At 40.0% G+C, this 14,454-nt stretch overlaps 1 protein-coding gene across 1 annotated transcript in view; it reads right to left on the bottom strand.

The window, feature by feature from the left end:
- LOC147335625 (basement membrane-specific heparan sulfate proteoglycan core protein-like) overlaps positions 1–14,454 on the bottom strand; it is a 46,088-nt gene that overhangs the window by 12,483 nt on the left and 19,151 nt on the right. Inside the window, exons 7-9 of the mRNA XM_086286094.1 lie at positions 13,540–13,704; positions 8,117–8,398; positions 362–628 (exon numbers count right to left, since the gene is read on the bottom strand). Coding sequence (XP_086142220.1) covers positions 362–628; positions 8,117–8,398; positions 13,540–13,704 — 714 coding nt within the window. The remainder of the gene's footprint in view (positions 1–361; positions 629–8,116; positions 8,399–13,539; positions 13,705–14,454) is intronic.

Below are 14,454 nucleotides of genomic sequence, written 5' to 3'. Positions count from 1 at the left end.
ATGAGGTTATATTGTAGCCAAACCTGAAATGTCGAGGAATTAATGTAAAAATGCTAAAAACAAAGGAAGTAACTGATCTGCAGTGATAAACTCCACATGTGCAGCCATGAGGTCAAGACGGGACAGACTGGAATTATTACATTTGGACTGAAATCTTCCATCAAACTAACAAAATATTTTCCAGATGTTTCACTGAGTGATTATTAAATATATTTATAATGACACTAAAAGATATTTTAAACTGCTTTTTATCCGAAACAACAAAATAAACCTACAGTGCTGTTGAAAGATAAAGTGTTTGGTTGAGTTGATGAAACATTGTGCAGTATAAATTAAAATGTGTGAAATATGTCCAACTTACTTATTACTGTCAATGGCGTGCTATTACTCCACTCTGTCCAGGAAGAGCTTCTTGTGGACCGGCAGCTGTATCCTCCAACATCAGACTCAGTAACTCTGCTGATTCTGAATTCACTGGATGTATGTTGTAAGTTTACTTGGCCTCGTCTCCATTCATACATCCACTGAGCTCCTTCACCTCCCTGAATCTCACATCTGACAGTGACTGTGGTACCGCTGTATATCTGAGTCCAGAACGGCTGCAGGGTCACAGTGGGCTTAGGAGGAGCTGTTCAAATAAAAAATATAACATCATCAGACTTATAGAAATATGAAATGATCATTAAAGCTGTCTTGGTTTTATTGCTCTTGTTCGTGGTAATCAAATTTTTTTTCATCGCAGTGTCAATTTGACTGAAAATCAACATTAAAAACTTTAATAAAAACAAACATATTAAACCTGGTAATTTGCTGATATTTAGAATCTACCAGCAAAGTGACTGAAAACAACCAGGTGTGCACAAATCTAAACTGTGAGACTGAACATCAACGCATAAACACACAATATCATGTAAACAACTTCAGTTTCTCAGATTTTACATTGTATAAACAATTTTTATAGTCAAATATTGACCGAAACTAGACTGGAAAAAAATTACATTCTTATTTTGCCCCAAATTCATTATGTTTAATTTGGCAAATTAAAGATAAATAAAGTAAAAAACAAAACTGCTGCTATGAGTAAACATACCAGCAGTTAGAGAAAGGCTAACGTAGCAGAGCAGTCTCTCCTAAAATGAGGCCAAATTGTAGTCAAATCGAAACTTGCTAAATGCTAAAACAAAAGATCTGCATCATGACACTGAGCTGCAGTGATGAAAACTCCACATGTGCAATAACTGAGGTGAAGAAACTGGGATCATTACGTTTGTATTTCATTTTTCATCAAACCTACTGAATATGTCCCACTTACATAATACAGTTAATTTGGTGACATCACTCCACTTTGTCCAGGAGGAACTTCTTTTACCCCGGCAGCTGTATCCTCCACTGTCAGACTCAGCAGCGCTGCTGATTCTGTATTCATTGGATGTTTCAGGTATGTTTGACTGGCCTCGTCTCCATTCATACGTCCACTGAGCTCCTTCACCTCCCTGAATCTCACATCTGACAGTGACTGTCTCACCGCTGTATATCACACCGCTGTATATCTGAGTCCCGGATGGCTGCAGGGTCACAGTGGGCTTAGGAGGAGCTGTTCAAAAAAAATATATATCATTAGCAGACTGATATTTGGCTTGAAAATCAAAAGTTTTTTTTTTAAATAAATAAATTAAACCAGGTAATTTAATGATCTTTATATTTAACAATTTACGTATTTCTACATCTTCATATTTACATATGTAGACATTTATGAACATATAATCCATGAGTCGTCAGTTAGCTCTTGTTTGCTAACAATGCTGTTAAACTTCCAGCAATGGGTTCAAAGCTGGAGGCTGCTCTGCTCTCATAAAGTGATTATTAGTTCATAAATGGTGAAAAACAAAGTCTTCATGTAGCAACAAAGTCAAAACTACACAAAACCTTTGTAAAAACATTTATCTGAGTTCAGTTTTACAGAAAATAATCTTCATTCAGAGTAAAATTAAATTCTTATTTTGCCCTAAATTCAAGATGTTTAATTTGGAAAATGTAAAGATAAATAAAGTAAAAAAAAAAAAAATACTGCTATGAGTAAACATACCAGCAGTTAGAGAAAGGCTAATGTAGCAGAGCAGTCTCTCCTAAAATGAGGCCAAATTGTAGTCAAATCGAAACTTGCTAAATGCTAAAACAAAAGAACTGCATCATGACACTGAGCTGCAGTGATGAAAACTCCACATGTGCAACAACTGAGGTGAAGAAACTGGGATCATTACAGTTTATATTTCATTTTCATCAGATTTACTGAATACATTTTTCTTTTGAGTGATTACTGTTTATAACTCCATTAAAACTTTGTTTACTTTTGTTGATATTTTGTTGTACTTTTGTATGAAATGTGTAAAATAAATTAACATTAAAATGTCCTGTCATGTGATCAACTTACATAATACAGTCAGTCTGATGATATCACTCCACTCTGTTAACAAATAGTCCCTTCTGCCCCGGCAGCTGTATCCTCCTCTGTCAGACTCAGTAACTGTGGTTCTGTATTCACTGGATGTTTCAGGTATGTTTGACTGGCCTTGTCTCCATTCATATGTCCACTGAGCTCCTTCACCTCCCTGAATCTCACATCTGACAGTGACTGTATCACCGCTGTATATCTGAGTCCAGGATGGCTGCAGGGTCACAGTGGGCTTAATGGGAACTGTTCACATAAGAATGATCCAGTTAGGAGAAGAGAGACATGAAAACTCTGCTGTTTATAACATAAGAGTAGAGTCACTGCTAAACAAATGATTCACAGACAAACAGTTTAAACTTTAAAACAAAGTCACATCATAACAATTTCAAACTGTAACGCAACATTTTTTACAAAGTGTGCAGTATTTACTTTGCACAGTTATCATCTTTTGTTCAGATTCCAAAAGTTACAGATTATTTTTCATAAATTGACAGCAGATTAAGAAGACTGGAAGAAATTATCGTGTGAGAAACGTTTTCTAAAAGTTGTGATGAGGTCATCATGTGAAACTGGTGCAGTTGCTGAGTGTGTCACACTTGTAGTTATTGTATAACAAACAGGTTCTTGTGGCTTTTACAGATTTTCCATGAACTGAACTGTACCAGTTTCACATGATGACCTCATCACAACCTTTATTTTTCATTTATTTAAAAAAATTAATTGATTCCATGAACAACAATTACATGAAAGAATCTAAGTGGAACCTGTAATGTAGCAGAACAGTCTCTAATAAAATGAGGTTATATTGTAGCCAAACCTGAAACGTCGAGGAATGAATGTAAAAATGCTAAAAACAAAGGAAGTAACTGATCTGCAGTGATAAACTCCACATGTGCAGCCATGAGGTCAAGATGGGACAGACTGGGATTATTACGTTTTGAGTGAATTCTTCTATCAAACTAAGAAAATATTTTTCAGAGCGATTATTAAATATTTAATAATGACGATAAAAAATATTTTAAACTGCTTTTGATACTAACCAACAACATAAACCTACAGTGCTGTTGAAAGATAAAGTGTTTGGTTGAGTTGATGAAACATTGTGCAGTATAAATTAAAATGTGTGAAATATGTCCAACTTACTTATTACTCTCAATGGCGTGCTATTACTCCACTCTGTCCAGGAAGAGCTTCTTCTGCCCCGGCAGCTGTATCCTCCACCATCAGACTCAGTAACTCTGTTGATTCTGTATTCATTGGATGTTTCATGTATTTTTACCCGGACTCGTCTCCATTCATACGTCCACTGAGCTCCTTCACCTCCCTGAATCTCACATCTGACAGTGACTGTGGTACCTCTGTATATCTGAGTCAAGGATGGCTGCAGGGTCACAGTGGGCTTAGGAGGAGCTGTTCATAAAAAATAACATCATCAGACTTATAGAAATATAAAATGATAATTGAAGCTTTCCTGGTTTTATTACTCGTGTTAGTGGTAATCACATTTTTTTCATCCCAGTGACAATTTGACTGAAAATCAACAAAAAAAACTTTAATAAAAACAAACAGATTAAACCTGGTAATTTACTGATATTTAGAATCTACCAGCAGAGTGACTGAAAACAACCAGATGTGCACAAAACTAAACTGTGAGACTGAACATAAACACACAATATCATGTAAACAACTTCAGTTTCTCAGATTTTACATTGCATAAATACTTTTAAAAGTCAAATATCCCACTATTTACTTATTTCTACATCTTCACATTTCCATATTTGTACATTTATCAACATATAATCCAGAGTTGTCAGTTGGCTGTTATCCTTCTGAATAACCTGAGATCTTAGTTTCTAAGGAGGCTCAGATCCTTTAATGTGTGGAGCAAGATGTAGGAGATTTTCTACCAGTCTGTGGTGACAAGTGTGTCTATTTTACTGTTGTCTGCTGGGGGGCCACACTTCAGAGGCACCAGAGCTCCTCCGACTGATTCAACCACGCTGCCATAAAGAATAGTGATGTGCGGATCGATCCTGAAATATCGATTCCTCCGATACCAATCATTTATGTTCTAGAATCGATTCTCACATTAAAATATCGATATTTTAGTAATTTAGAGTAAATTTGTAGTTTATCATTAACAGGAACACAGTGTAAAGAAACTATAACATTCGGATTGTCTACAAAGGAACTACTTCCTCTTCCGCCTTTCATAGTCATGTGTGAAATACGGCTGTATAAATGTCTCGCAGCCCCTTGGCGTGCGCACTCACAACAATGGCTGAGCGTAATCGGAGTCATGTGCGGACGTATTTTACCTCCACAAACAGCTGAGACGTGGTTTGCGATACATGTGGCAAAAAAGTGCTCCAAGAGTGAGGTGTTGTGGCCATACTAGGGAGACATTCAAGAGGGCTGTTGGGGGGGGGGGGGTAAATACATTTTTCAGGGTTTATTTATCGGATAAAATACGTTAAATGTCACCGTTATTATTGGCCGGCCCGGAAACAGCGGGGGTGTCCAAATTCAGAGGCTGCTTCCACCTGAGGACCCGCCCTTCGCGGTCTAAAGAAAGCCGGGTAGTACGTCACAGGCTCCCTCGGTGCAGTGAAACTCTGCTGTCTGCTCCTTGCTATCTAAAATATAACCGGGCACTGACGTAAACTCTTCTGTTTAATCAGTTTTCTGTTTGACGTTTATTCAGCTGTGTGAAAACCCCGAAGGAAACCTCCCGAGGGATTAATAACGTTAAATTTAATTGAATCTAATCTAATAACTTTAATCTCAGCCAAACGGAACAAATAAAACACTGAAAAGGCCAAACAATAACATTTTTAAGTTATCAAAGTGACTTATATATCATGTTTAACCCGAGTAGTGAAAGATAGGGTTTGAAAACGATGTGTCGATCGGCTCAGATATTTGAAGTTCACACAGCTACATTCTCACCTGAAAACATGTTAAAAGTTTTTTTGCGACCCAGAAAGAGAAATAAGAGTAATATTAAAACTAAGTCGCTGCCGCCATTGTTGGAAACTGGAATTGGCTGGAATTCTGCAATATGATTTTTCAATTTTGTTGTCCGGGTGGAAAATCGTGAGAAATTCGTGAGAATGGTGGCTCCGGGAGATTTTCGGGAGGGGCACTGAAATTCGGTATTCTCCCGGAAAAATCGGGAGGGTTGGCATGTATGGTTGTGGCAACATCACTAACCTTGTCAAACACCTCAGAGTAAATCATGTCACAGAATATGAGGCGCGTATGTTGAGGCAAACTGAAGAGGAGGAGAGGGACAGGTGCTGCTAGGGCGAGACAGACGTCTCTCATGGAGTCCTTTAGTGCTGCAGGCAGCAACGTGTTCAAATAGCACAACTTCAGGTTTTTTATTTCTATATGATGAACTCTGCATTATTAAGTGATAAGAACAAGTAATCTGATGTCCTGTAATCATTATGATGCTATAATTTGAGATACAATAAATAAAATAAGTTTCTGTACAAAGTATCGTATCGGATCAGTATCGTCGATACCACATGAATATTACTTGGTATCAGATCGGAAAGAAAATCAGTGGTATCCCACATCACTAATAAAGAACACTTCAATACATCATTCCTACCGTTTTCTATAAAGCTGTATAATAACCCTTCATAAAATATTAGTTATTAATGCAATTTGCAATTCTGTCTTACACAATATGAGCCTTACTTTTACTGTTTTTAACAAACTTTATTTTATTCATTTTTTTCACTGTAAATATAAAAATTTCTGCGCTGTCTCATAGTGTAAGGCCCCACACCAGGCCCCACTGGCACTTTTATTTTATTGGTTAACTTTGTTGTTTATAGTAGACTTTACTACTTTCACTTTTTATCATTCTGCTCTAACACAACAATTTCCTTTGTGGGATCAATAAAGTATCTATCAATATTGACCCGTTGAATATGTGTCCTATGTTGTAAACTCTTAGAGCCGGAACTTTGACGTGAACGACGCGAGCCGGGAGCCGTGTTTTTTCTTTCTTTTTCACACCCTCTCTCTGGCACTTTTTTTCCGCTTCGCTCCGCAGGCGAGTCTCGTGCTTTGCGCTGGGAAGAGGAGGGAAGGGCGGTAGTTACACTCTCAGTAGCACAGGAACAGAGCGGGAGGGAAAGACAGAGAAAGAGCCAGGGACAACAACGTCACATTAGAAAGGTATAGTAATCATCCACAACTATTTTCAGTTGCAGATGATAAAGGATTCAGAAAGTTTATTCATGCAGGCCTATGTGACAGAGGATATGCATGTTCTTTTTGTTTTCATATTTTAATTTATATTTAATTGTGTTGTGGTTTGCAGTGTTTTGCGTTGTTTCATTTTAAATTTGTTTAAAAGGAAAAAAGCTGAAAATTTAAATAGTTAAAAGTTGAACTGTGAATAGTTGGTTTTTGTATTATGATTTATTTATTACATTTTATGTGGAGTGAATAAGTAAAAGTATATTTACGGTGGCCCCTACAGACAAAGCACATACAAACTCCAAAACACGTACAAACTTCAAAACACGTACAAACTCAGAAGCACATAAAAACTCAAAACACGTACAAAAGACAACAGAAGTGCTCCAGGATGCTGGGCGCAGTGTTGAGCTTTTGTTACCTAGTGGCTACACAAGCCAGGAAGTACCAACGACCGGATTTGGTGTGTGGTAGTAACAGGTAAATTAATATTTTTGTTTAAATTATTTGAATATATATGAGTGCTTGTGTATAAATACACAAACAATACACATATGGTTTCAATTGTGTAATTTAAGTGATCTAGGTAGCTCTGTTTTGGAAGTTCAGTTCATTTTGGGCCGTTTCAATGTGGACGCAAAACTCTGTGAAAATGACTGAAAACGCCAGTGTGGACTCAGAGCATTTTCGGACGTAGCCTAAATGTTGTTTCTTGGAACTGCAGAGGGCTACAACAAAAGAAAAGTTCAACAGGTTATGAATTTGAATCACATATAAATTATCTGAAGTTGTTTTCTTACAAGAAATTCGACCTTTTGAATGTCTGAGTGCCGGCATGTGACGGCCGTACTGAATACCATTTTGAGTTGTTCCACTGACATTTCAGCGAAATGGATTAGCCACATCATTTTTACACTTTGATTTGTGAGGTATCTTTGAATTTAGCCTGCTGTAAGTTCATAATTTTCATCTCCATCAAACAAAGTGATGTCCTTTTGTTCCTAACATAAGCTTACTTAACTGTGATCTTAAGTTTTTCTGTAAACCTTTAGCAACATGTTTGTAAATAACTTTGTCTCAAATGATTAATAAAGCTCAGAAAGAGTTCATCATAAGCAGGTAAAGTTTTCATCGTGTGAGATGTCGGATTCAGCAATTTTGTTTTTCGAAGTGCTAACTGCCATGTTACAGTGTAGCCCCAGAAATGCTTTTTGGCACTTCTGGAGCTCCTCCTGAGCTCAGGAGGAGCTGTTTAAATGCACTGTGTGTATGTTCCCCCGTGTGTGTCTGTGTGGGTCTAAAGGCTTCCTCCTGCAGTCCAAAGACGTGCAGTTCAGTTTTACAGAAATTAATGTGTGAAAGATTGAAAGACAAAGTATTTTGTTGTGTTTTTGATGAGACTTTGTGCAATGTAAATAAAAAAAGGGTGAAATATGTCCAACTTACATGATACAGTTAATTTGGTGACATCACTCCACTCTGTCCAGGAGGAACTTCTTTTGCCCCGGCAGCTGTATCCTCCACTGTCAGACTTAGTAGCACTGCTGATTCTGTATTCACTGGATGTTGGAGGTTTGTTCAGGTTGTTTTGTCTCCATTCATACATCCACTGAGCATCTTCACCTCCCTGAATCTCACATCTGACAGTGACTGTCTCACCGCTGTATATCACACTGCTGTATATCTGAGTCCAGAATGATTGCAGGAACACAGCAGGCTTAGGAGGAGCTGTTCAAATAAAAAAAAAAAAATCATTAGAACAATGATAAATTGACTTCAAAATCAATAATCAAAAAGTTGTATTTTAATAAATAAATTAAACCAGGTAATTTACTGATCTTTATATTCAACAATTTATTTATTTCTACATCTTTATATTTACATATTTAGACATTTATGAACATATAATCCGTGAATCGTCAGTTAGCTCTTGTTTCCTAACAATGCTGTTAAACCTCTAGTGATGGATTCAAAGCTGGAAAATGCTCTGCTCTCATGAAGTGATTATTAGTTCATTTTAGTGCGCATGCGCCAACCAGCGTGCAGCCTGTTACAGTCGCTCCTGCTTTTCTCTTAGTTTAGCTCTTTTTTCTTACGTATTCTTTTTTTTCTGACTTGTATTTTCCTCCGTTTTCTATCTCTTACTCAATCATGTGGATTGAGAGAGTTTTTGTTCTTCTGGTGGCCGTGGAACTGTTACTTTTATCAAGGAACGGGACCGCGGCACATCTCCTACACTCACGGACTGTTTACTCCAGAGATCAGCTGATCGCCCTGATGCCGGCCGGCTCGCTGGCCAGGCCCGCTGAAGTACCAGCTGAAATTTGGAGGAAAACACATCGGGGATGCAGAGGTCAAGGACAGAAGAGAAGAAAAAAGGTGACGGTGAGACAGCGGAGGCTCGAAGCGAGGAGGAGGTTTAAACCGTGTCTGCCGTCTATCGTGATGGGAAATGTGCGATCGTTGGCAATTAAAATCGACGAGCTCTCAGCACTGGTACGGAGTCAGAGGGAATACCGAGAGTGTAGCCTGATGTGTTTCACCGAATCATGGCTGCACCAGGTCATTCCCGATGAGAATGCTTCCGTGGAAGGCTTCCACACTGTTCGGGCGGACAGGGACAGCATCGCTAGCGGTAAGCGGAAAGGAGGTGGGCTTGCTGTTCTAGTTAACAACCGGTGGTGTAACCCTGCCAACATAACAATCAAAGAAAGGATTTGTTGCCCGGACACTGAACTGTGTGCTGTTGGACTCAGGCCGTATTATTTACCCAGGGAATTCTCTCACGTCATCTTGGTGGCTGTTTATGTTCCCCCCTCTGCTAACCCCACAGCTGCATGTGACACTATCCACTCTGCCATAGCTCGGCTACAGACTCAGCACCCGAGTGCCTTTATTGTGATCTCGGGTGACTTCAACCATGTATCACTGGACAATACACTACCAACATTCAAACAATATGTGGACTGTCCCACCAGGGGAGAGAAAACTTTAGACTTGCTGTATGCTAACGTCAAGGATGCATACAGCTCCTCCTCCCTCCCCCCACTTGGTAGGTCAGATCATAACCTGATTCACCTCACCCCCCGCTATGTGCCAATTGTGAGGAGGGAACCTGTGACCACCAGGACTGTCAGGAGGTGGTCAGAGGAGGCCTTAGCAGAACTACAGGGCTGTTTCGAGGTGACCGACTGGGAAACACTCTGTGAGCCTCACGCCGAGGACATCAATGGGCTTACTGAGTGTATCACAGACTACATAACTTTCTGCACCGACTCCATTGTTCCAGCTCAGACTGTTCATTGTTACCCAAATAACAAGCCGTGGGTGACTAAGGACATCAAAGCCCTCCTCAACAACAAGAAGAGGGCTTTCAGAGGGGGCAACAAAGAGGAGATGAGGAAGATCCAGGTGTTACTAAAGGACAAGATCAGAGAGGCTAAGGACAATTACAGGAGGAAGCTGGAGTGGAAACTCCAGCAGAACAGCATGAGAGAGGTGTGGAGGGGCATGAAGACCATCACTGGATTCAGGCCAACCAACAGCAGGGGAGCTGAGGCAGGTGAGAATAGAGCCAATGAGTTGAATCTGTTTTTCAATAGATTCGACACCACAGTGTCTGCTCCCACCCCCACAACCTCACCTGTAGTCAGCCTGGAATCCAGAGCCACACCACTGTGCCAGCCTCTCTCTTCACATGTTGCCTCCTGTGAGATTCCTGACACCCCTCCCCCACCCATCACCTTCACTCAATACCAGGTTGAGATGCAAATGAGGAGACTTCACTCAGGCAAGTCTGCTGGACCAGACGGAGTGAGTCCCCTTGTCCTCAAGACCTGTGCCCCCCAGCTGTGTGGAGTCTTTCATAAACTGTTTATGCTGAGTCTGCAGAGGGTCCCAGTGATGTGGAAGACATCATGCCTCGTCCCTGTACCAAAGACGCCACGTCCCAGTGGCCCCCAGGATTACAGGCCCGTGGCACTGACCTCCCACATCATGAAGACCCTGGAAAGGCTCATCCTGGACCAGCTGCGACCCATAGTAAGACCACATCTGGATCCCCTTCAGTTCGCTTATCAGCCTCGTCTCGGTACTGAGGACGCCATCATCTACCTGCTCAATCGTGTCTACACCCATCTGGACCAGCCGGCGAGCACTGTGAGGGTCATGTTTTTTGACTTTTCCAGTGCTTTCAACACCATCAGGCCGACCCTCCTGGGTGATAAGTTAGCAGCGATGCAGGTGGATGCTTCTCTGGTGTCCTGGATTGTTGATTACCTGACAGGAAGACCACAATATGTACGTCTCCCACAGTGTGTGTCTGACAAGGTGATCAGCAACACAGGGGCACCACAGGGGACTGTCCTCTCCCCCTTCCTCTTCACCCTCTACACCACAGACTTCAGCCACTGCACAGAGACCTGCCATCTTCAGAAGTTTTCTGATGACTCTGCGGTGGTTGGATGCATCAGCAGGGATGATGAGACAGAGTACCGGGCTGTGGTCGACTCCTTTGTCACGTGGTGTGAGCAGAATCATCTGCAGCTCAACGTGGCAAAGACCAAGGAACTGATCGTGGACTTCAGGAAGACCAGGAAACACTTGACCCCTGTTTCAATCCAGGGGGTCAGTGTTGACATTGTGGAGGACTATAAATACCTTGGAGTACACATTGACAATAAACTGGACTGGGCTAAAAACACCACAGCACTTTACAGGAAGGGCCAGAGTCGTCTCTATTTTTTGAGGCGACTGAGGTCCTTCAACATCTGCCAGAAAATGCTGAGGATTTTCTATGAGTCTGTTGTGGCCAGTGCGATCCTCTATGCTGTTGCATGCTGGGGGAGCAGGCTGAGGGTCGCAGATGCCAACAGACTCGATAAACTGATCCGTAAGGCCAGCAATGTTGTGGGGATGGAGCTGGACTCCCTCAAGGTGGTGTCGGAGAGGCGGATGCTGTCCAAGATAAAGACAATGTTGGATAACACCTCCCACCCACTCCATGACATGCTGGTCAGTCACAGGAGCTCGTTCAGTGAGAGACTGAGATTACCAAAAAGCACCACTGAACGACACAGGAAATCTTTCCTGCCTGTGGCCATCTCCCTGTACAACGCATCCACTTAACACACTGTTTACTGCTACAACTACACATGTTTCTTTTCCAAATATTTATTTATAAGTGACTTATGTATGTATGTATGTATATATATGTATATATTGTACTATTCTTAGTTAGTGTATTGTCTGTCTTGTCTTAATGTTGGTTTAAAATGGAGCACTGTAACAAAAAATAATTTCCCCCAGGGATCAATAAAGTATTCTGATTCTGATAAATGGTGAAATACAGAAGTTTTCATGTGGCATCAAAGTTAAAACTAGACTGGCAAAGAAAAACTTTTGTAAAAACATTTATCTGAGTTCAGTTTTACAGAAAATAATCTTCATTCAGAGTAAAATTAATTTCTTATTTTGCCCCAAACTCATGATGTTTAATTTGGAAAGTGTAAAGATAAATAAAGTAAAAAACAAAACAAAACTGCTACTATGAGTAAACATACGAGCAGTTAGAGAAAGGCTAACGTAGCAGAGCAGTCTCGCCTAAAATGAGGCCAAATTGTAGTCAAATGAAAAATTTGAGGAATTAGAAAAACAAAAATGCTAAAACAAAAGAACTGCATCATGACACTGAGCTGCAGTAATGAAAACTCAGCATGTGCAACAACTGAGGTGAAGAAACTGGGATCATTACATTTGTTTTTCATTTTTCATCAAATTTACTGAATATATATTTTTGTGAATGATTACTGTTACATTAAAAATTAATTTACACTACTTTTGTTGTTATTTTGTATAAAATGTGTGAAATAAATTAACATTAAAATATCCTGTCATGTGATCAACTTACATGATACAGACAATGAGATGATGTCACTCCACTGTGTGTAGAAACTTCCCCTTCTGCCGCGGCAGCTGTATCCTCCACTATGAGACTTAGTAGCTTTGATGATTCTGTATTCATTGGATTTTTCACGTATGTTTGACTGGTCTCGCCTCCATTGATATGTCCACTGAGCTCCTTCACCTCCCTGAATCTCACATTTGACAGTGACTGTCTCACCGCTGTATATCTGAGTCCAGGATGGCTGCAGGGTCACAGTGGGCTTAGGAGGAGCTGTTAAAAATATATCGTGAGCAGGCTTACAGAAATACAAACTTAACGCTGTCCTGCCTTTTTTGTTCTTGTTAATGGTAATACTATTTTTGCATCCTGTTGGAAATATGACTTGCAATAAAAAGTTCTGACATGTTGATTATTACTTAAAGAGATAAATACATGACTGCATTTCTGATGTCATATGAGTCTGAAATGTAGGTTTCTTCAAATTCTATTTTTTTTTGTTTGTTATTGCCTTGAAATTTTCCAGCAGAGAAGCAGCTGATGGCAGCATGTGTTCAGCATGTGTTCAGTCGAGGAGATTCAGTGACAACATTTAAAGTTTTGTCCGAGTTTAGCTGGAGGACATTAGCTCACATTCAGTTTGAGCCTCAAAGTCATCGGTCATTAAGAGAACTCAACATGCCAGGGTCACATGGTCTAAGTACAGCATATCTTTGTGTCATCAGCATATGCAAAATAAGAAGATGCACCATGTGTCTCCATTACATGTCTAATACTAAGCACATATAAGGAGAGCAGGATCAGACTGACTCTATTGTGCTGAACACAACAGTAGTTTTGCCAAAATCTGTTTGTAATTTTATAGTCCAAGTCCAAACTTTTCTGAACCAGTCAATTCATACAAACTTTTAAAAAGATAATCGGGAATGTAAACATGTCACAGGAAACTGTTTACAGCATCAAGCACGTGGGCTCAACAAAACTAACTTGTCTGCTCTCCATTCATACGTCCACTGAGCTCCTTCACCTCCCTGAATCTCACATCTGACAGTGACTGTCTCAACGCTGTATATCACACTGCTGTATATTTGAGTCCTGGATGACTGCAGGATCACAGTGGGCTTAGAAGGAGCTGGTCAAACAAAAATATATCATTAACAGATGTATAATTTCACTTGAAAATCAACAATAAATGTCACAGTCTGTATGGAGGGAGGCATGAAAGGACCCACAATGCAGACTCAAACGTAGAGGCCAGGCTGAAACTCAAAATGGGAGCTTTATTGCTGAACACTGGAAAAATTAAACTTGGCAATACAAAATAAACTTGGTAGGTATGGCAAACACAACACACAGACATATATGAGGGAGGACGCAACGCTGAACACAGGAAGACTGAGGACTTAAATACACACATGAGGTGATCAGGAGAAGTGGCAACACATGGACGAACAGCTGAAACATGAGCATAACGACGTCAAAGGGGAAGTGCAAAACTAAACACACTAAACACAGGAACATAGGACCTTTTTCAAAATAAAACAGGAAACATAATGAAACGCAGACATGACAACGTGAACTTGACAACAAAAGACATGCAGACACAAAACACATAAGGACAAGGGAGACTTAACGCAGGGGTTGAAAACACAAGGGGAAACTAATAAACAAATGAACTTAGAAAACCCACTGAACACTGGGTCAAAAGACCCAGGAGCGTGACAATTAAAAAAAATGTTATTAAATAAATTAAATCAGGTAATTTACTATATGTTTTTTTATCTCCAGATGTTTCACTGTGAGTGATTGCTGTGTATTATTATAATTACATAAAAAGCTGTTGTACATCAGATTTAATATTTAGATATTCAAATAAAAACCA

This window comes from Aulonocara sp. 'chitande type north' Nkhata Bay, linkage group LG3 (assembly GCF_057382095.1).
Source record: "Aulonocara sp. 'chitande type north' Nkhata Bay isolate Kocher_YH1m ecotype deep benthic linkage group LG3, A_spYH_male_GT1.1, whole genome shotgun sequence".
Classification (NCBI taxonomy): Eukaryota; Metazoa; Chordata; class Actinopteri; order Cichliformes; family Cichlidae; genus Aulonocara; species Aulonocara sp. 'chitande type north' Nkhata Bay.
This window is presented reverse-complemented; position numbering and strand designations above follow the sequence as displayed.